Below are 21,018 nucleotides of genomic sequence, written 5' to 3'. Positions count from 1 at the left end.
GACCAATTTTTAATATAACAAAATTGTCGCGAAATATCACCGTGAGAAAGCAACATATGTTTTTTGCCAACGTTGGGGTAAAAGTTGCGATTAAGTAATTGACTTTCCGGCGGTAGACATGTGTCCAGAGTCCAGATGGTCTTTTCCCACAAAATAAAGGCACTCACGAGAGATCTTGTCCCGCAATAGATCGCGCAAGCGTATTCGTATTTTTTCACTACTTCGTGTTACATTCTATTACGAACACTCGTTTGTTACGCTTCGTTTCATAGTTGACGCTCGACTCGATCGGTTCTTGATACTGATATTATTTTTCGTTCTACTATCAGATAGTACTTAGAAAGTGTATGTACCTTCATCTCTTTCATACGCCAGATAAAATAATTTACAGTATGCAGTATGTAGTAATATAATATATTTCATTCGTGGCACAGCAAATGAAAGTTTTACGTTTTGGAATAAAACGAATGAACTAAACACATCTTCATTGAATGTACCTGATACCTAGAAGTAGAGAAATGAAAAAAAATAGTAGTTTTATTTACTTTAATAACTCTATTTCACTAATTACAGGACTACATTGTTAGTAGATCTCATCACGTCATTATCGTATTGAATAGATAACAGTGAAATAAGTTATCGAGGCGCTCATTAACTGCAACGAAATGTATTCTCTTAATAATCTTATTTTGAAAATACCAGGCCATTCCAAAATTCCAACAAATTTCAGGTCAATTTTCAAGTCAATAATTCGAATTATCCAAGATTATATATCTTGTTAATTGTTAAACGCTCACGTAAACATTCACATAATAAACGAACAGAATATTTCATCGACTTTTGTACTTTGATACTACTTTTATAGTCTCCACATCGCTATTATTGTCAAAATCGCTAGTTATTACTAAAAAGAAATCTTATCGAATTTGAGAATGATTTTTTTTTAATACGAATGGCATTTTGGAATAAAAGGCTTGTGTTGTTTGTTACACATTATATGTGATATTTTCTTACAGATGCGAAGCCTTCTAAGGAACCCACGAAGACAGAACCTAGCTGCAAATGATAGGGCTTAGTTCCTCTCTGCAGCATAAACAATATCATTTTCTGCACATGCAAAGGAGTCACGTACCATTGTATATTGTATCTACGAATTGACGATAGAATGAACGGTCAACAAAACCGAAAACACAGTACAAATTTTCGCGAGAACTTAACCATTTTTCACTAGACCTAAGTTAAAATCTTACAAACTCTAATTCTATTATAATTCTTCTATTTCCCGTGTTCCCGTGTTCATATATAGTTCGCATGCGATTCTGCAAATATTGCATTCCTTACATGGAGGTGAATACGTGATTATTATGATCCGCAACTTCTTGAGCGACGTAATTGGCCATAAACATATAAAAATACTGACAGAATAAGAAGATAACTTGGATTGTCAGTTCTACGACATTGTATCCAGACGATAATATCAAAAAAATCTGAAACATGTCTTATTCTTCCGTAAGTTTCTGCGCTTTTGCATTATATGCGTAGTTGTGTATTTTCATAATAGATAACACCCACTTGTATTAAATTGAGACTCATGGAAATCACACCGGCTCCTATCAGTAAGAAGAACCATAAGGCGAACGTAGACATTAATGATTCGGAGAACCTTCAAAACGTAAAACGATACATTATTGCACTCGATTTACGTGTATAATTAGATCAATACCAACTGCAAGGTTTTGCGATGAATATCTACTGCATAAATAATCCTTTCGTAGATCGGATTCTTTTTCTGTAGATTAATAGGTTGCTTCACATTTGGCCTCATTGCATACTGGATGCGATAGCTGTTTCAAGAATTTGAGAAACAATATCGATGATTTCTGGAAATATCGCGTTTTTCGCGATACTGGAATGCTTATTTGTAATGATTTTTAATACAGAAAATACTTATTACATACAGGATAAAATTACGTGTATTATAAGTTCGAAATATTATTTGCGTTAATCACACAAGTGCAATATATACAATATATACAAGTACATATAATCGTACATATAATCGTATATATAACACATTCTCATATATAATACTTCTTTTCGATATTTTCGGACGGGTACGATTTTGTATGTTATTATATATTTCTCGCGAATTGTGATCACTGACTCGATATTTGTTCTCAAACACATTATTTACCTGGCAATCTTCAACATCCCACAAATATATTGACCATATGCTAGCAACATCGTTCCAGTGCTAAGCGTCGTGAGGCAAGCTATGAAAAAAGCCGCATTTGTATACAGCACAATTAAGTACAGGTATTTCTGATTATCAATGTAGTACTCGCTTATAAATCGCAACGAATTGATCGGCCGGGTCTTGTTCGCAGACTGAATTACGTCGAGAATGCATGGCCAAAATTGCGATAGAAGTAAAACATATATAGTACAAATGAAGAGAACTGAAAAGATAGAGTGAGCAGTACGGAAAAATCTGTACACATTGATCTGTACACATTGATCATGGAACATAAGATTTAATAATAAACATTGAACGTAGAACCCGGAATGTGCAAGTCAACTTTTGATATATGTATGATCAATGCGTTAAAATAACCAAAACTTATAGTCTCACCTATGCACATAGAAGTGAAGTGTTTCGTTCTGTTCCCGTACTTGTTCATGATAGCGATCTCACCCTCATCTTTTAATTTGTCATAGTTATGTTGAATTTGCTGGGTCAGAGACTTTACCTGTTGTTTTACCGCTAGATATATATCTTCTCTTAACAGTAACGCGCGTTTAAACTTTTAAATTTCCTCTATTTAAGAATTATCGTCAGGAAAGGTTTAAGTTAATGTTGTAAGAAAATCATTATATCATCGTAGAAACCAATTCTTCAAAGTTTATTCGTTTTTTATTCAGACTATTGGAAAGAACGGCAGATATTCGTAGACTTACCGCATCGATGTTGACATAGAACGAAGTGTAATTTATCACGCAAGTACTGAAGAAAAATGCAATAAAGAGGATTTTAAGTACCAGGTCTGTTGTGCATCGTAAAATAACCAATGTACCTAACTGCATATATAGTTACATATTTCATATAATTTTCATAATTTGTGTGTATGTGTGTGTACACATCATATTTGATCTATTTCCTCTTGTGTCAATAAACAGTTCTATCATTATAAAGTTGTTAAAAAAATTCTCTTTCAACAATCATGTCATGAGTTTTAAATTATTAATTGCATCTTAAACTATCGTGATTAAAGAAGTTCCTAAGTATCATTATTTACATTTATATTATAATTAATTCTATGTTATATTATTTGATATAAATAAGTACAAATAAAAAGAATATTTTCGAATTTCACTGCAAGTTTGATTGACGCATAATAACAGTATTATGAAATCACGTACTTGAAGCAGAATAAAGCTCAACAGGATACTGAACAACAGAACAAACTGCAATGAAATAAGTTTCGATCGTTGATAGGGCCACAAGCCAATTGCGAGCAGGAGAACTCGATTCAAATTGAGGTATGCTGGAATACGCTGCTTGCTGGTCATACCTTCACTAGTATCAAAACACGTTTGACGCCAAGCAGCCCCCCTCCTACTCTCCTCTTTTCTTGGTCGCATAATTATCTTATATCTTATTCGACGTACATTATAGCGCGAAATGGCTAATTTTTCGAACAATACAAAATGATCGCGAAATAACCCCGTGAAACACATGACATATGCATGACATATTTCTCCCACGGCTAGAGATGTTACATTTGTAATTAGACGATCAATTTTCCAGAAGAAAATATTTCCCCACATGTTTTTTCCCGATAATAGGGGACTTTCACGAAATAACTCGTCGCGCAAAAACCGCGCCAGTATATTTGTATATCCTTATGACTTTACGTGTTTCATTCTAATTCGAGCTCTCATAAGTTTGACTATCTTACAGTTATCTCTCCTACTCAGTTTCTGATTACTGATGTGTCATCTCTCACGATATTAGTAAATATTCAGAAAGTCTATGTATTTGCGTCTCTTTAATAAGATGAGATAAGACAATGCAGTGTATGTTAAGATATATTATCTTCGACATAACAATTTCTTTACGATTTAGAATGAAACAATGTCAGCCAGATAAGTCGCTCTCAATTGAATATTGATAACTGGGAGTAGAAATAAAGAATAATGCGAATTTAATTATTTTAATAATTCTTCGCTCTACTCAGTTGCTAACGAAGTGCGTTGTTGGTAGATATTATCACTGTATTGAATAAATAACAGTGAAGTAAGATATCGTGGCGCTCACTAACTGTAATATGATATTTGTTATATTAATTAATGTGCTCTAGATGAGACAATTTATTTTAAAATGTCGACAATTTTTAGATTATTATTTCGGACTTGAAAACATAGGATGTTTTTCATAAATGAAATATAACATGTACATAATCATGACTAAAAAAAAACTTATGGTTATTGTGCATAACGAATATGTGTTAACGATAAGAACAATAATTATGGTAGCAACGATGCTACTTTTATAGTCTCGACTTAACACTATTAACAACAATATTTTTAATTGTTATAAAATGTTTTTATTCGTACTGTATGTTTTTATCAGTACTTCCTTTTTAAGTAATACGGTATTTTGGAATGGAAAACTAATATTGCCCTTTAGTAACATAATGCGTATTTTTTCCTTACCGATGTGAAGCCTTCTGAAGAACCTACGAAGATGGAGCCTAGCTGCAAATGATAGGGCTTAGTTCCTCTCTGCAGCATAAACAATATCATTTTCTGCACATGCAAAGGAGTCACGTACCATTGTATATTGTATCTACAAATTGACGATAGAATAAACGATCAGCAAAATCGAAAATTAGGTACAAATCTTCGCGAGAATATAACCATTTCTTATTATACGTAAATTATAATTTTACGAACTCTACTTTTATTATAAATCTTCTATTACCCGCGTTTGTACATAGTTTGTATACGATTCTGCAAATATTGTATTCCTTACACAGTGGTGAACACGTGATTATTGTGATCCGCGACTTCTTGAGCGACATAATTGGCCATAAACATATAAAAATATTGAATGAACAAGAGGATAACTTGTATTGTCAATTCTACGACGTTATGTCCAGACGTCAATGTCAAAAAGATCTGAAACGTGTCATATTCTTCTATAAATGCGCCTTTGCATTATATGCGTAGGTGTATATTTTCATAATAGGCGACGCTCACTTGCATTAAATTGAGACTCATAGAAATCACACCGGCGCCTATCAGCAAGAAGAACCATAAGGCGAACGTGGACATTAATGTTTCGGAGAACCTTCAAAATGTAAAATAATACATTATTGTACTCAACTTACGTGTATAATTAGACCAATACCAACTGCAAAGTTTTGCGATGAATATCTATTGCGTAAATAATCCTTTCGTAGGTCGGATTCTTTTCCTGTAAGTTGATAGGTTGCATCATATTTGGCCTTATTGCATGCTGCATGCGATAGCTGTTTCAACAATTTGGGAAACAATTTCAGTGATTTCTTGAAATATCGCGTTTATCTCTTATTACTGGAATGCTTATTTATAATATTTTAATACGGATAAATACTTATTACATATTGCAGGATATATCTACGTATTACAGAAGATCGAACTATTATTCGCGTATGTTACACAAGTATAACATATATAATACATACAAGTGCGTATAATCATACATATACCGCATTCTTATATACTACTTTCCGATATTTTCGGACCAATATGATTTTACACGTTATTATACATTTCTCGTGAATTGTGACCATTGATTCCATATTTGTTCGCAAACACGTCATTTACCTAGCAATCCTGAACATCCCACAAATATATTGACCGTATGCTAGCAACATCGTTCCAGTGCTAAGCATCGTGAGGCCAGCTATGCAAAAAGCCGCATTCGTATGCAGCAGGATTAAGTACAAGTATCTCTCTTTATCGAGGCAATACTCGTTTATAATTCGCAGGATATTGATCGGCCGGGTCTTGTTCGCAGGCTGAATTATGTCGAGAATGCATGGCCAAAATTGCGATAGAAAGAAAATATATAGGGAACAAATGAGGAGAACTGAAAGAATAGTGAGCAATGCGTAAAAATGCGGTGTATATATTGCACATGCAACACAAGGTGTAATAATAAACATTGAATCTGGTAGAACCTGGAATGTGCCAGTCAACTTTCGATTTAATGTATAATCAATGCGTTAGAATAATTTGCCTCACCCATGGACAGAGAAGTGCGGTATTTTGTTCTGTTTCCGTACTTGTTCATGATAGCGATCTCGCCCTCATCTTTTAATTCGTCATAGTTACGTCGAATTTGCTCGATCAAAGACTTTACCTGTTGTTTTACCGCTAGATATATATCTCTTAAACACCAACGCGCGTTTAAACTTTTAAATTTCCTCTATATAAGAGTTATCGTTAGGAAAGGTTTGAATTGATGTTATAAGAAAATTATGATGTAATATGATCATAGAAACCAATTCTTCAAACCTTATTCGTTTTTACTCAGACTATTGGAAAGAACGGCAGATATTCGTAGACTTACCGCATCGATGTTGACATAGAACGAAGTGTAATTTATCACGCAAGTACCGAAGAGAAATGCAATAAAGAGGATTTTAAGTACCAGGTCTGTTGTGCATCGTGAAACAACCAATGTACCCAACTGCATATGTAGTTACATATTTCATATAATTTTCATGATTTGTGTGTGTGTGTGTACACATCATGTTTGATATATTTCCTCTTGTGTGAATAAACGGTTCTATCGTCATAAAGTTACGTTAAAAAAATTCTTTTTATCATGTCATGAGTTTTAAATTATCAATTGCATCTTAAACCATCGTGATTAAATATCCCTAAATATAATTACTTACATAACATAACTAATTCCATATTATATTATGTTCGATATAAATACAGGTAAAAAGAATTTCTTTAAATTCCATTGCAAGTTAAATTGAAGCATAATAACAGTATAATGAAATCACGTACTTGAGACATAATAAAGGTCAACAGGATACTGTAAAACAGAATGAACTGCAATGAAATAAGTTTTGATTGTTGATAGGGCCACAAGCCAATCGCGAGCAGGAGAACTCGATTCAAATTGAGGTATGCTGGAATACGCTGCTTGCTGATCATTCCTTCGCTAGTATCAAAACACGTTTAACGTCGAGCAAGTCAAAGAACGTCCCCTCACCCTCCTCTTCTCTTGGTCGCATCATTATCTTATAACTTACCTCTTATTCGACGTACATTATAGCGCGAAATAGCTAATTTTTCGAACAATACAAAATGATCGCGAAATAACCCCGTGAGACGCATTATATATGCATAAAATATTTCTCCAACGGCTAGAGGTGCTACGTTTGCAATTAGACGATCAATTTTCAAAAAGAAAATATTTCCCTACATGCTTTTTCTCATAATAGGGGGCTTTCACGAAATAACTCGTCGCACGAAAATTGGTCGAGCATCGTCGTATATCTTCATGACGTGTTTCATTTCAGTGCGAGCTCTCATATTTGACTATCTTATAGTTATCCCTCCTACTCAGCTTCCAATTGTTGATGTGTCATCCCTCGCGATATTAGTAAGTACTCAGAAAGTTTATGTATTTGCGTCTCTTTAATAAGATCAAATAAGACAATTCATTGCATGTCAGGATATATTATCTTTGAAGTAGCAATCCTTTACGATTTAGAATGAAACATGTAAGTCACTTAAGCCCCACCTGATTAAATATTGGTAACTAGGAGTAGAAATAAAGAATAATGCGAATTTAATTATTTTAATAACTCTTTGCTCTACTTAGTTGCTAATGAAATGCGTTGTTGGTAGATATTATTGCTGTGTTGAATAAATAACAGCGAAGTAAGATATAGTGGCACTCGTTAACTGCAATGTGACATTTGTTACATTAATTATCGTAACACGTGACACTCTATTCCAAAAGGTCGATCATTTTTAAATTATTATTTTGGACTTAAAAACATGGGATATTTTTCATAAATGGAGTATAACATCTATACAATCATGATGATAAAAGAAATTCCTGGTTATTGTCCATAACAAATATGTGTCAAGGATAAGAACAATAATTACAATACCAGCGATGCTATTTTTATAGTCTCGACTTGGCAATATTAACGACAATGTTTTTAGTTGTTATAAAATGTTTTTATCAGTATTTTCTTTTTAAATAATACGATATTTTGATACGAGAAACTAATATTGCTTTTTAGCAACACAATCTTTTCTTACCGATGCGAAGCCTTCTAAGGAACCCACGAAAACAGAGCCTAACTGCAAATAATAGGGTTTAGCTCCTCTCCGCAGCAGGAACAGTATCATCTTCTGCACATGCAAAGGAGTCACGTACCATTGTATATTGTATCTAGGAATTGACGATAGAATAAACGATCAGCAAAATCGAAAACTCGGTATAAATCTTCGCGAGAATGTAACCATCTTTCACTAGATGTAAATTATAGTCTTACGAACTCTATTTCTATTAAAATTCTTCTTTTACCCGCGTTCACATAAAGTTCGCATGCGATTCTGCGAATATGACATTCCTTACACGGTGGTGAACACGTGATTATTGTGATCCGCGACTTCTTGAGCGACATAATTGGCCATAAACATATAAAAATATTGAATGAACAAGAGGATAACTTGTATTGTCAATTCTACGACATTATGTCCAGACGTCAATGTCAAAAAGATCTGAAACGTGTCATATTCTTCTATAAATGCGCCTTTGCATTATATGCGTAGGTGTATATTTTCATAATAGGCGACGCTCACTTGCATTAAATTGAGACTCATAGAAATCACACCGGCGCCTATCAGTAAGAAGAACCATAAGGCGAACGTGGACATTAATGTTTCGGAGAACCTTCAAAATGTAAAAGGATACATTATTATACTCGACTTATGTGTATAATTAGATCAATACCAACTGCAAAGTTTTGCGATGAATATCTACTGCGTAAATAATCCTTTCGTAGATCGGATTCTTTTTCTGTAGATTACTAGGTTGCACCACATTTGGCCTCATTGCATACTGGATGCGATAGCTGTTTCACGAATTTGAGAAATAATTCCGGTGATTTATTGAAACATCGCGTATATCGCGGTATTAGAATGCTTATTTATAACAGAGTTGTAATACAGATAAATACTTATTATATATTACAGGATAAAACTATGTGTATTAGAAATTCGAAGTATTATATGCGTGAGTTACACAAGTACAATATATACAATACATATAAGTACATATAATCATATATATACCACATTTTCATATACTTCTTTTCGATATACTTCCAGATGTGTACGATTTTACACGTTATTATATATTTCTCGCGTATTGTGACTATTGACTCGATATTTGTTCTCAAACATATTATTTACCTGGCAATCCTGAACATCCCACAAATATATTGACCATATGCTAGCAACATCGTTCCAGTGCTAAGCATTGTGAGGCCAGCTATGCAAAAAGCCGCATTCGTATGCAGCACAATTAAGTACAGGTATTTCTGATTATCAATGTAGTACTCGCTTATAAATCGCAACGAATTGATCGGCCGGGTCTTGTTCGCAGGCTGAATTACGTCGAGAATGCATGGCCAAAATTGCGATAGAAGTAAAACATATATAGTACAAATGAAGAGAACTGAAAAGATAGAGTGAACAGTACGGAAAAATCTGTACACATTGATCTGTACACATTGATCATGGAACATAAGATTTAATAATAAACATTGAATGTAGAACCCGGAATGTGCAAGTCAACTTTTGATATATGTATGATCAATGCGTTAAAATAACCAAAACTTATAGTCTCACCTATGCACATAGAAGTGAAGTATTTCGTTCTGTTCCCGTACTTGTTCATGATAGCGATCTCGCCCTCATCCTTTAATTCGTCATAGTTATGTTGAATTTGCTGGGTCAGAGACTTTACCTGTTGTTTTACCGCTAGATATATATCTTCTCTTAACATTAACGCGCATTTAAACATTTAAATTTCCTCTATGCCTAAGAATTATCGTCAGGAAAGGTTTGAATAAATGTTGTATGAAAATCATTATATACTGCTCAAAAGAATTGTGGCATAGATAATTTATTGCTGAAAATTGACCAACTTTGACTAGCAATTACTTCGCAAAAAATTTGAACTTTATGACGATGCAAACGGCGTCCTCGAAAAAAAATTGTCCACATCCGTACATTCCGTCAAACTTTGCAATTTTTAGTATACCAAATATGCCCTCAGATGTCAGGGGTTACAGGGGAAAGAGTACATCGCATGCAAAAAATGGAGATACATTCTTAAAGTAGGGACTTCAAGCTTCATTTTGAAAAAAAAATCATTAGTCTACAATAATTTTTTGCGAAGTAATCGCCAGTCAAGTAAAGTTGGCAATTTTAACCAAATTTTAGCCAAATTTCGGTAATAAATTATCTATGCCATAATTCTTTTGAGCAGTGTATAATCGTAGAAACTAATTCTTCAAGGATTATTCGTCTTCTACTCAGGCTAGTAGAAAGAACGATAGGTATTCGTAAACTTACCGCATCGCCGTTGACATAGAATGAAGCGTAATTTATCACGAAGACACCGAAAAGAAACACAATGAAGAGAATTTTAAGTACCAAATCTGTTGTGCATCGCGAAATAACCAATGTACCAAGCTGCATATATAATTATTTATCTTATATAATTTTTATGATTTGTGTGTATACGTGTGTGTATGTGTGTATACGCACTATATTTAAATATATTTCGGTTTGTATGAATAAATAGTTCTTCCGTCACAAAGTTGCATTAAAAGAATTCTCTTTATCATGTCATGAGTTTTAAATTATTAATTGCATCTTAAACTATCGTGATTAAAGGAGAAGTCCCTAAATATAATTATTTATATTTATAATATAATTGATTTCATGTTATATATTATGTTTGATACAAATAAGTATAAATAAAAAGAATTTCTTTGAATTTCACTGCAAGTTAGATTGACGGCGTAATAACAGTACCATGAAATCACATACTTGAGACAGAATAAAGGTCAACAGGATACTAAACAACAGAACGAACTGCAATGAAATAAGTTTCGATTGTTGATATGGCCACAAGCCAACTGCGAGCAGAAGAACTCGGTTTAAATTGAGAGATGCTGGAATATGTTGCTTGCTGATCATTCCTTCGCTAGTATCAAAATACATTTGACGTCGAGCAAGTCAAAGAACGTCCCCTCACCCTCCTCTTCTCTTGATCGCGTAATTATCTTATAACTTACTTTTTATTCAACGTATATTATAGCGCGAAATGGCATATTTTTCGAACAATACAAAATGATCGCGAAATATCTCCATGAGACGCATGACATATGCATAACGTATCTCTCCAACGACTAGAGATGCTACATTTGCGATTAGATGAGCAATTTTCCAGAAAAAATATTTCTCCAGATGTTTCTTTCCCATAATAGAGAGCTTTTACGAAATAACTCGTCGTCCGAAAATCGTGCAAGCATTTTCGTATATTCTTATGACTTTACGTGTTTCATTCCAGTGCGAGCTCTCATAGGTGACAGTTATCTCTCTTACTCAGTTTCTGATTGCTGATGTGTCGTTTTTTACAATATTTGTTAATACTCAGAAAGTTTATGTATTTGTGTCTCTTTAACAAGATTAGATAAGACAATTCACTGCACGTCGGAATATATTTTCTTCGACATAGCAATTCCTTTATAATTTAGGATGAAACGTATAAACCAGGTAAGTCCCTCCCAATTGAATATTGATAACTGGGAATAGAAATGAAGAATAATGCGAATTTATTTTAATAACTCTTCGCCCTGCTCAGTCGTTAATGAGCTGCCTTATTGGTAGATACTATTGCCGCGTTGAATAAATAACAGTGAAGTAAGATATCGTGGCGCTCATTAACTGCAATATGACATTTGTTGCATTAATTATCGCGCTTTACACGAAACGATCTATTTCAAAGTGTCGACAACTTTCAGATTATTATTTTGAACTTAAAAACATGAGATATCTGCCATAAATGGAGTATAACATATACACAATCATAATTACTAAAAAAAAAACTTATAGTAATTATCCATAAGGCAACGAATATGTGTTAATGATAAGAATAATAATTACAATAGTAGCGATGCTATTTTTATAGTCTCGACTTGGCACTATTAACGACAATATTTTTAATTATTATAAAATGCTTTTATCAATACTACTTTTTTAAATAACACGGTATTTTGGAATGGAAGACTAGTATTACCCTTTAGCAACATAATACATAATGTTTTCTTACCGATGCGAAGCCTTCTAAGGATCCTACGAAGAGAATGCCAAGCTGCAGATAATAAGGTTTGGTTCCTCTCTGCAGCAGAAACAATATCATCTTCTGCATATGTAAGGGAGTCACGTACCACTGTATATTGTATCTACGAATTGACAATGGAATGAACGATCTGCAAAATCTAAAACTTTTTCACTATACGTAAGTTATAATCTTACGAACTCTACTTCTATTAAAATTCTTCTATTATCCGCGTTCATACATAGTTTGCATGCGATTCTGCGAATATCGCATTTCTTACATAGTGGTGAACACGTGATTGTTGTGATCCGTGACTTCTTGAGCGACATAGTTGGCTAGGAACATATAAGTATATTGAACAAACAAGAAGACAACTTGTATGGTCAGTTCCTCAACATTATGTCCAGATGACAATGTTATAAAGATCTGAAACGCGTTATACATTTCTGTAAGTGTACCTCTGCATTACGTAGTACTGTATATGCGTAGATATTTTCATAATAGACGACGCTCACTTGCATTAAATTGAGACTCATAGAAATCACACCGGCGCCTATCAGTAAGAAGAACCATAAGGCGAACGTGGACATTAATGATTCCGAGAACCTTCAAAACGTAAAAGGATATATTATTGCACTCGACTTATGTGTCTAAATAGATCAATACTAACTGCAAAGTTTTACGATGAATATCTACTGCGTAAACCATCTTTACGTAGGTGAAATTCTTTTTGTGAGGACTAATAGGTCTTGATCCGTTTATTCTCGTCGCATGCTTGATATGATAACTGCAAACAGTTGGAGAAACAATTTAGACGAAGATATGTCGAAATATCGACTATCGATGAAATAAAGCTTCACATCGTAAAAATAAATTATTGTTGGTGTGAATCATACACGCCAATATATATAGCGTATTTTTATCTATTTGTCTACAATAATTTTGGATGAACATAATTTCCCCGCAAATTGTAGACATTGCATCATTTTTTATCACAAACATGTCGTTTTTGTGTGCTTTACCTGACAATTTTGAACATTCCGCAGATATGCAGACCAAATGACAATAGCATTACCCCAGTACTAAGTAGCGTGAGGCTGCTTATAAACATAGCTATGTTGGCATGCAACAGAATTATATAGAAATGCTTCTCTTGGCCAATGAAATATTCGCTTATAAAACGCAGCCTATGTATCGATCGTGTCGTATTTGCGGGCGTAAACATATTGAAAATGCATGGCCACAATTGCAATAGGAAACAAATAGATGATAAGAATATGAAAAGCACTGAAAAAAAGAAAAACATACAAATTTGTTTTATAAAATGCAATTTATTTATTGTTCAAATAATATTGTTCAAAGGTTTTAATGAGCATCGGACTTAAGAATTAGGAATTTGTTAATTGACTGAATGTTGTAACACAAACCGGGCGTTAGGAAGATCATAATGTGTCTTCTCACCTGTGAACACAGTGGTGTAATATTTTGCCTTGTTGCCGTATTTATTCAAAATAGCGGTTTCTCTCTCATCTTTTAACTTGTCATAATTACGCTGAATTTGTTCAATCAGAGATTTCACCTGTCATTTCAACGTTCCATATTCCTTAACTTTTAAAACTAACGTTTAATCTCATAATTCTCTATATCTAAGATTTATCGTTGCAAGAAATTAAAAAAAAGGGAAAACAATCGTTTGTTGTAAAAACTGATTTTTGTCAAACTTTATTCTTCGTATATTAAACGAAAGCAAATGAATGATTGTATACGTTACTCACCGCTTCACTATTAATGTAGAACGAAATATATTTTATCACACTCGTAACGGTGAAAAAAGAGACAAAAAGAATGTTAAGAACAAGATCCGTCGTGCATTGCAAAGTGATAAACACACCTAGCTGCATATACAATTACTTATTTAAAATCATTCTTAGAATAGTATATGTAACATATTTTAATCGTAGCTTATTTTGTGTGTTGTTTAAGTTGCAAAATGTTTAATAAACAAGAAGTTGTGTTTGACAGAATACTTTTTTATCCGACTATCACGTCGTGATTTCTAATTTATTGTTTGCTTCTTAATCTATAATAATTGAGAGAACAGTCCCAAAATGTAATAATCTGCACTTGCAATATGACTGATTTAACAATATTATGTTTAATATGATTGCAAAGATTAGGCATTTTTATGTAGAATATATTGCGCGATATAAATTGATGCGTAATAACAGTATTATGAAACCACCGACATACTTGAGACAAAATATATGTTAACAGGATACCGAAGACAAAAACGAACTGACATCGAACAATCTTTAATCGCTGATAGGGCCACAAACCAAGCACGAGCAGGAGAACTCGATTCAGTTTCAAGTGCGTTTGTATGTACTGCATCATCACTGCTCACTAGATCATCATTGCTCGACTATCAAAACGCGTCTGACGTCAAATAGGTCAAGAAAAGTTCGCTCACCTTCTCTTCTCCTAGTCGGATAAATATTTTATAATTTACCCTTCTTTAGCGTATACTTTATCGCAAATTGGTTAATTTTTTGAGTAATACAAAACGTTCGAGAGATAATACCATGAGAACGTCACACTTGTGTTTTACCAGCATTACCGCTACTATACTCGCAATTCGGCGATCGATTTTCCGAAGAGAGATATTTTTTTCATGTATTTCGTTCCTATAATGTAGGAGCTCTCGCGAAATATCTTGTCCCGCGAACTCATGCAAGCGTATTTGCATATTTTTATAATTTCACGTGTTACAAACTGGAAAAAAGAGAAAAGAAATATATTTTGTGACTTAATTCGCTCTGGTTTCTATATCGTTGTCACGTCCTTAGAATACATTTAATTTCGAAGAAGGAAACAGGGAACGTGAAATATCTTCGGGCATTCTCAAGTTTGAGCATATTAATCCTTAATTGCAAACAACTTATATACACTTCTGAGAAAATAGTGATTTTTATATTATCAATACAATTCTGATTTTTCAAGTATATTTTGATAAATCGAATTCTTTCGAAAATGATACGAATTATTTAAAATAAATATCGAATAATCAACCGATACTTTAGTTAATTTCCGACGTTATGCCAATTGAAAAAAGAAAGAAGAAATAGAGAAAAGAAAGAAAAAAAAAGATTCGAACGATATTATATCGTGCGCTTTTTTACTTGATAATCGCATGTTTCTATCTCGTTGATTGGACTTCAAAGGAGTCTCGCGTATTACGGCTGCAGAATCGATCCATTCGTTCGTTCCGCCCGATTTGCGCAAGTCGTGATTTCCTAATAAAGAAGACGCGTCAGATCGCAGTCCGGCGAATTTCGCGCAAACGCATGCGACAAACGGCGATCCTGGTGACAGGAGGGCGGCTCTATCAGGATTGCATCCTTCGTGAGCAAGTCCTGTCGCGGGGGTGCGCAAACCCCGTGCGCGCGACCCTGCACGGTGGCGACCTGTCCGCCTCCATGCGTCCTTGATCCGGAAATATGCTTCGCGTTTGAGGCAATTACGGGCATTAGCGTGGGCGCCGCTGCGGCTTTAATTTGACTGCGCCTCGCCCCCGGTCGGAGTGCTTTTGAACTCGCTAAATGCGGTTATATTCGCCGTTCATCGCCGTCGTCGATATTAAACGGCGGACAGTGTGTCTAATGCATTTCACACTGCTTATTTGGCACACGTGAGATAACGATGTAATGTTGCGTAACGAAATTTATTTTGCGTTAATGTGAAAACCAATGGAATGTAAAGCTCAATGTTACGGAAAGTAAACTGGAAGGAAACCTGTAACATCACTTTTTATAAAATAACTGAGTATAATTATTCACACCTACACATGTTCGAATTTTTCGTTTTTACCCGTCCGGAACAAATCTCAATATCGTCATACGTAAATGTAGTTAAATTTAATTTCAATTTAATTGGGAAATTTGGGAGAGGGCGATAGGGGTGTGTGTATTCCTGGAAAGATAGAAAGTTATACTACAGTATATAGTACATATCAATATAATATTGGGTTAAATATTATGTGTGTGAACGTATTTCGATGCAGGAAAACTGTACGCGTGAGGAATAACTTTTGACTTTCGCTTGGGGATGATAGCCGTGGCTTGAACTCTATCCGAAAAGGCTGACGCACCATCTACGTCATCTTTACTTGTGCCAGGGATGGATTAAACGATACCTAGCAGCATCTGGATTTGCAATCAATAATACCCATATATCACGAGAGAATATTATGTCCCGAAAGAATTCTATGATCCTTCGAAAATCTCCATGTCTGAATAATATTGGCTCAAATTCTGAGACAAGTAAATCTCCTATGAAACTTGCTCCGAGCAATGTATATTTAGAAGTTCCGTTCTAAATTCTCCAATTTAATTTGTCTCTCTTTCCCTTTGCCTTAAGAAATTAAGAAAATAAAAGAATCTTTGTTGCGGCAGAATTTTTATATGATAAAATTGAGTAACTTTGTGCTAGCAACATGCACAAAAATCTCTCCTGCCGTAGATTGTGTCTCAGTCGCAAAAATAACTCGTATATAACTCGCAAATAACGTAGAGATCATTCAAGACATAAATTCGAAGAAATTATATCCGTCCCTGCCGCTTCTGTGACGCCAAAACTGACGACACTCTGGCCGCGTTACGTCATCGTCCCCATCGTGTTACGTAACATTACTTCGTCATAACCGATTTCGTCGTCATTTATACACGACGTTACGTGTCGTGACGTTGCGAAGATGGGATGCTTCGTATGCTAGGATCGCAGGATTTTCCAGGAGCATACCCCGTTTTCCCTGCCTCGCTCCCTCGTCGTCAAGGGCTACGCACCCTCGTATTACATTATCTTATGATCGTAAGTAGTGATACGGATAGGGATGTTCTCCCTTATTTATACGTATATATATCTATGCAGAAATTGTCACGTAGACATTATTTTATTTCCATAAAGTTGGTGTCCTGATTAAAAGAACAAACTAAAAGACTAAAAATAAAAAAAATATTTCTCTTAAGAATTCTCTTAAGATTTCTAGATGTAAACTTTAATGTAAAATAAGATGAAATATATTAAGAGACCTTCGAATAGTAAAATATCGAGAAGTTGAATGATTTATTTTTATTTATTTCTTCGTTCATCTATCTTTTACAAGAATAATTTGGACTTGTTACACATGTATATGTACATGTCTGTGATTTTGTTAAATGAAAGAATATTTAGGCTCTGGTGCGCGAATATGATCGAAAACACTTGAATCGGGTTCATCGTCAGGATCAAATTCCACATCCGTTGGATCTATCGTAGGGGGTGGCTTTGGAATTCTGGGTTTCGCGATTGGTGCCGGTTGCATCAGACAGGCTTCTGCTTTTTCCCTTACAAGTTTTTTCCCACACTTCGCGTTTATTATTGTCGCCGTCTCTCCCGCATATTTCATTATAGATTCTATATTCTCCTCGTATTCTCGAAGCTACGTTCAGCGTAGTAAGGAAGTTATTAGTATAGTAAGTAAATAATAATAATAAGATTCATGTGTAAAGTTCAATTTACAATTATATCATCATACAAAATGAATACAAAAAAAGTGTTGATGGATTTCTTAAAAATGTGGTTGATTCAGTTTTATAGTAACATTTGCAAACACGTAGATTTATAACATACCGAAGATAATAGAAAACAATAGCTGTTACTCGGTAGAATGAAAATAAATTAGTTTTAATAAAATTACTTAGTCTATTTTTATATCACGAAATCCATCAAAACTTTTGCACTCATCCAATATACAAAGTTCTCTTTTTAATACACAATTGACATTTAAAAAAATATTACATATTCGTAAAATAAAAAGTAATTATGATAATAGAGAAAGAAAGATATGTATATTTTACATTTCATATTTATATATTCATTGCCAAGTTTGAAGTTATAATTACAAAAAGGTCGCGCGAGTTTACTGAAAAAATAACGCTCACATCTCGCTCGACAACCTCTTCACGATCTTTCGGATGAACATTTAATTTGAAGCCCATAACCATTGGCGAAAAATCACTCGAGATGAGATCATGCTCACTCCCGGTAACGACGTTGTATCGGCGATTTAGGAGTCTCAGTCTGCACGTTTCAGAGTCCACATCGAGAACGAGTATCCTGAACATATTTTTGAAAATAGCTTCGGTTACTACTGGAGATTTTTAAAATTATTGTAAACATTCATCGGATGATACCTGTTAGGAGGTGTAGGAATCATATCTAACAACTTGAAGTCCTCTACAGTTATAGGATAGCCAGTCAAAATCCATCCTCTCTTGAGACATTCGGATCCAAGTACGTATTTCTGAAAGTACCAGTGAACAATCGTAGAACGATGGACAATCGATAGAACGTTGAAACTGAACTTGAAACATTAAACACGTATAATTTCGAGTAATCAAATAAATACAAGGTATCTAAATATTTAGAGAAATATTTAGAGAAAAATTAGGGAAAAGTTAACATGGAATTACTCGTTACTATTTTATTTCAATATTCAAGAAGCTACCAAAAAAGACGTTATTTTATTGATGATGTACCTCGATGATTTGTATTTTTATCTTTGGTATTGGTCCGCATTTATGGTCGCATATTCGCAGAATTTCATCTAGAGCCGACTCTCGCAAACACGTCTGCTTCAGGATATAATTAAAGTCGACTGCAAGGATATGGAATTTATCCGGTAAAAATTTGTACAATATATGTATCCAGAAAGATATCAATTAATTATTAATTATGGAATTACCGTGCACAAGATTAAATTTCGCAGATATATGCTTCGCTAAGGAGCGACAACCTGAACCTCGAGGACCTATGAGAACGATGCGAAAGAGCGATGGTGCACCGTAGTGTTTTCTAATTTTCGTCCGTTGCACACAATCCATAGCCAATTCTCGAATCGTTCTATTACCAGCCTGCACTTCCTGAAGAGAAATTATTCGTTGATCTAATATTTCGAAAAATTTACTTAGTTCAATGTAAAGTAAAACATTGTCTTCGGTTTCCCACGAAAGAAATTGCAAGAATCAACCTACAATTAAAAGATCGGCGTAAGCTTCACGTAGACCTCGAAGAATTCTCTCATATTCGAGTTGTTCCTTATTCTTCAACAACAAGCGTGATTTGTGAGGAGTTTGGTCACACTTGCCAGCCTTTTCTGAACGAAGGAAAAATTATCATTTATTATTAATTCATAATTAACAGTCAAGACTTAATATTTATTCCTGTTGATATTTCTTCAAGAGAAAAATATGGAAAACTGACAACATCAATGTCATCTTTTTAAAAATGAGAACAGATCGAAATAAATCGTATTGGAATCACTTTTCTCATCTTCAGTTTTCGGTAATACGATTTGTATGACATGAGTTGGTATCACACCGACGCGTTGCAACGCCCGTGCTTCTTTTTTGCTTCTCGGTATGTCTGTATGAAGAAAAGAATTATTCAAACATCTCTCACAATAAATCGAAAGCCATTTCATTCGACAGAATAAACATTTTTCCAATTCAAGTATACAGAATTACCGACTAACGCCCATCCGGTCTCGTGAAGTATCCCCGACATCAAAGTTTCCTTCAATCTCATTACGATCTCATCGCCGTTGAAGCATTGAGACATTTTCTTTTGAAATATACGGTTTTTATTGAGGCACATCCAATATCCAAGTATATGACAAAATTAAAATAAATGTACGATTTTTTACGGTTTCTTAAAAAATTGTTCAATAATAAACGTACTTCGGTGGATGATGAGGCGCAAAGATCTTCTAAAGTGATAGGACGAACACCTATTTCTTCCTGAAGAACATTCGCGAGAGCCATTCTGTCTGCGCATTAGCAGAAATAGTTTTATTTCATTTATTTTGAAAAAAAGAAAGATATACACTTATATTTTGGGAATATTCTCAGAATATATAATTTTTTCATTCTTTCCCCATGCTTAGCACGTTTTACGAATATATTATAAATATTAGTGGGAACAAATATATAATATAATGTTCTATCACAAAGATATTTTCATAATTACTAATATACTAATATATCAGTCGTATGCGCTTTTTGATGAATTACCGAAGCTTGGAGGAGCTATAAGTATAACTCTGGGAATATCTCGTTTTCGTAAGGCATGTTGAATACATTGTTTCATAAACACCACAGGATCTTCTGGTTGCTGGATAAGTAACTGCGTTACTAATTCCTACGGATGTTATATTTCCATAAGAATATAGAATTTTGACAAAAGAATGGAAATAACATAATATATAACAGTATATAACTTAAATAACATATAATATTAACGAAATATATTCCCGGACAAATAATTAACATAACGTGATCTTATTACGTAAAAGAATTCATATAATCTGTATTTTTCCATATAAGGCACAAAATCCAAAGGAATGGTCAACGGTCTTCTTGTTATTCCTTCAAAATCGGACATTCTCGCACTGTATATCGTTGATTAATATTAGGTTAATTAATATTCGTTATGACTCGTTTTTTTATTTTATATTCAAGTAATATGCGATTTTCAATTGTATA

The 21,018-nt window shown here is 34.1% G+C and overlaps 5 protein-coding genes and 1 long non-coding RNA gene across 9 annotated transcripts; 1 reads left to right on the top strand and 5 right to left on the bottom strand.

Moving 5' to 3' along the window:
* Positions 1-400: 400 nt before the first annotated feature.
* LOC109503870 (uncharacterized) lies at positions 401-4,209 on the bottom strand. The gene is made up of 9 exons (XM_019841518.2): positions 3,421-4,209; positions 2,959-3,078; positions 2,633-2,750; positions 2,195-2,459; positions 1,728-1,844; positions 1,573-1,663; positions 1,342-1,487; positions 1,015-1,147; positions 401-655 (listed from the first exon to the last, which is right to left on the bottom strand). Exons 1-9 carry the CDS (start codon positions 3,826-3,828, stop codon positions 605-607), a joined length of 1,449 nt encoding a protein of 482 aa, XP_019697077.2. The 5' UTR covers positions 3,829-4,209; the 3' UTR covers positions 401-604.
* On the top strand, positions 2,275-3,001 carry LOC112589800 (uncharacterized). The gene is made up of 3 exons (XR_003113798.1): positions 2,275-2,316; positions 2,388-2,590; positions 2,923-3,001. It is a non-coding gene; the product is annotated as an uncharacterized LOC112589800 (long non-coding RNA).
* LOC109503871 (uncharacterized) lies at positions 4,201-6,745 on the bottom strand. The gene is made up of 8 exons (XM_019841524.2): positions 6,620-6,745; positions 6,292-6,409; positions 5,872-6,136; positions 5,418-5,534; positions 5,263-5,353; positions 5,036-5,181; positions 4,717-4,849; positions 4,201-4,321 (listed from the first exon to the last, which is right to left on the bottom strand). Exons 1-8 carry the CDS (start codon positions 6,743-6,745, stop codon positions 4,271-4,273), a joined length of 1,047 nt encoding a protein of 348 aa, XP_019697083.2. The 3' UTR covers positions 4,201-4,270.
* A 1,112-nt stretch (positions 6,746-7,857) lies between these two features.
* On the bottom strand, positions 7,858-11,694 carry LOC109503865 (uncharacterized). Of its 3 annotated transcripts, XM_019841503.2 has the most exons (9): positions 11,146-11,694; positions 10,666-10,785; positions 9,937-10,054; positions 9,499-9,763; positions 9,042-9,158; positions 8,887-8,977; positions 8,660-8,805; positions 8,341-8,473; positions 7,858-7,974 (listed from the first exon to the last, which is right to left on the bottom strand). In XM_019841503.2, the coding sequence occupies exons 1-9, from the start codon at positions 11,317-11,319 to the stop codon at positions 7,921-7,923; spliced, it is 1,218 nt and encodes a 405-aa protein (XP_019697062.2). In that variant the 5' UTR covers positions 11,320-11,694; the 3' UTR covers positions 7,858-7,920. The 3 variants fall into 3 exon arrangements, with proteins under 3 accessions (XP_019697062.2, XP_019697064.2, XP_019697065.2); XM_019841505.2 differs by lacking the exon at positions 10,666-10,785 and having other exon boundaries at positions 9,937-10,048; XM_019841506.2 differs by lacking the exon at positions 7,858-7,974 and having other exon boundaries at positions 8,433-8,473; positions 8,609-8,805.
* A 54-nt stretch (positions 11,695-11,748) lies between these two features.
* On the bottom strand, positions 11,749-15,180 carry LOC105183316 (uncharacterized). 2 transcript variants are annotated; one of them, XM_019841482.1, is made up of 9 exons: positions 14,690-15,180; positions 14,215-14,334; positions 13,901-14,018; positions 13,462-13,726; positions 13,110-13,226; positions 12,955-13,045; positions 12,720-12,865; positions 12,431-12,563; positions 11,749-11,903 (listed from the first exon to the last, which is right to left on the bottom strand). In XM_019841482.1, the coding sequence occupies exons 1-9, from the start codon at positions 14,831-14,833 to the stop codon at positions 11,802-11,804; spliced, it is 1,236 nt and encodes a 411-aa protein (XP_019697041.1). In that variant the 5' UTR covers positions 14,834-15,180; the 3' UTR covers positions 11,749-11,801. The 2 variants fall into 2 exon arrangements, with proteins under 2 accessions (XP_019697041.1, XP_011139654.2); XM_011141352.3 differs by having other exon boundaries at positions 11,862-12,045.
* A 2,468-nt stretch (positions 15,181-17,648) lies between these two features.
* Positions 17,649-20,917, bottom strand: LOC105183315 (adenylate kinase 8). The gene is made up of 11 exons (XM_025304394.1): positions 20,822-20,917; positions 20,548-20,674; positions 20,215-20,303; positions 20,002-20,098; positions 19,799-19,900; positions 19,510-19,631; positions 19,221-19,398; positions 19,015-19,133; positions 18,670-18,779; positions 18,418-18,592; positions 17,649-17,915 (listed from the first exon to the last, which is right to left on the bottom strand). The coding sequence occupies exons 1-11, from the start codon at positions 20,915-20,917 to the stop codon at positions 17,649-17,651; spliced, it is 1,482 nt and encodes a 493-aa protein (XP_025160179.1).
* Between the last annotated feature and the right edge of the window lie 101 nt (positions 20,918-21,018).

This window comes from Harpegnathos saltator, unplaced genomic scaffold, assembly GCF_003227715.2.
Source record: "Harpegnathos saltator strain DR-91 unplaced genomic scaffold, Hsal_v8.6 scaffold604, whole genome shotgun sequence".
Classification (NCBI taxonomy): domain Eukaryota; kingdom Metazoa; phylum Arthropoda; class Insecta; order Hymenoptera; family Formicidae; genus Harpegnathos; species Harpegnathos saltator.
The sequence above is the reverse complement of the archived record's forward strand: the minus strand, read 5'-3'. Positions and strand labels throughout refer to the sequence as shown.

Excerpts from the sequence above, each read along its gene's own strand:
- LOC105183315 (XM_025304394.1), bottom strand. The coding sequence starts at position 20,917 with ATGTCCGATTTTGAAGGAATAACAAGAAGACCGTTGACCATTCCTTTG. Across the intron at positions 19,632-19,798 it reads GAAAACTGAAGATGAGAAAA|AAAAGGCTGGCAAGTGTGAC; the intron begins GTGATTCCAATA and ends TCCTTCGTTCAG. Across the intron at positions 19,399-19,509 it reads CTTACGCCGATCTTTTAATT|GAAGTGCAGGCTGGTAATAG; the intron begins GTAGGTTGATTC and ends ATTTCTCTTCAG.
- LOC109503865 (XM_019841503.2), bottom strand. The coding sequence starts at position 11,319 with ATGTATTTTGATACTAGCGAAGGAATGATCAGCAAGCAACATATTCCA. Across the intron at positions 10,786-11,145 it reads TGACCTTTATTCTGTCTCAA|CTTGGTACATTGGTTATTTC; the intron begins GTATGTGATTTC and ends TTATATATGCAG. Across the intron at positions 8,978-9,041 it reads ATTCATCGCAAAACTTTGCA|GTTCTCCGAAACATTAATGT; the intron begins GTTGGTATTGAT and ends TACATTTTGAAG.
- LOC109503871 (XM_019841524.2), bottom strand. The coding sequence starts at position 6,745 with ATGCAGTTGGGTACATTGGTTGTTTCACGATGCACAACAGACCTGGTA. Across the intron at positions 6,410-6,619 it reads TCTATGTCAACATCGATGCG|GTAAAGTCTTTGATCGAGCA; the intron begins GTAAGTCTACGA and ends GTAAAACAACAG. Across the intron at positions 5,354-5,417 it reads ATTCATCGCAAAACTTTGCA|GTTCTCCGAAACATTAATGT; the intron begins GTTGGTATTGGT and ends TACATTTTGAAG.
- LOC109503870 (XM_019841518.2), bottom strand. The coding sequence starts at position 3,828 with ATGTGGGGAAATATTTTCTTCTGGAAAATTGATCGTCTAATTACAAAT. Across the intron at positions 1,845-2,194 it reads GGGATGTTGAAGATTGCCAG|CTATCGCATCCAGTATGCAA; the intron begins GTAAATAATGTG and ends TTCTTGAAACAG. Across the intron at positions 1,488-1,572 it reads TGAGTCTCAATTTAATACAA|ATTTTTTTGATATTATCGTC; the intron begins GTGGGTGTTATC and ends GACATGTTTCAG.
- LOC105183316 (XM_019841482.1), bottom strand. The coding sequence starts at position 14,833 with ATGATGCAGTACATACAAACGCACTTGAAACTGAATCGAGTTCTCCTG. Across the intron at positions 14,335-14,689 it reads TAACATATATTTTGTCTCAA|CTAGGTGTGTTTATCACTTT; the intron begins GTATGTCGGTGG and ends TTGTATATGCAG. Across the intron at positions 13,046-13,109 it reads ATTCATCGTAAAACTTTGCA|GTTCTCGGAATCATTAATGT; the intron begins GTTAGTATTGAT and ends TACGTTTTGAAG.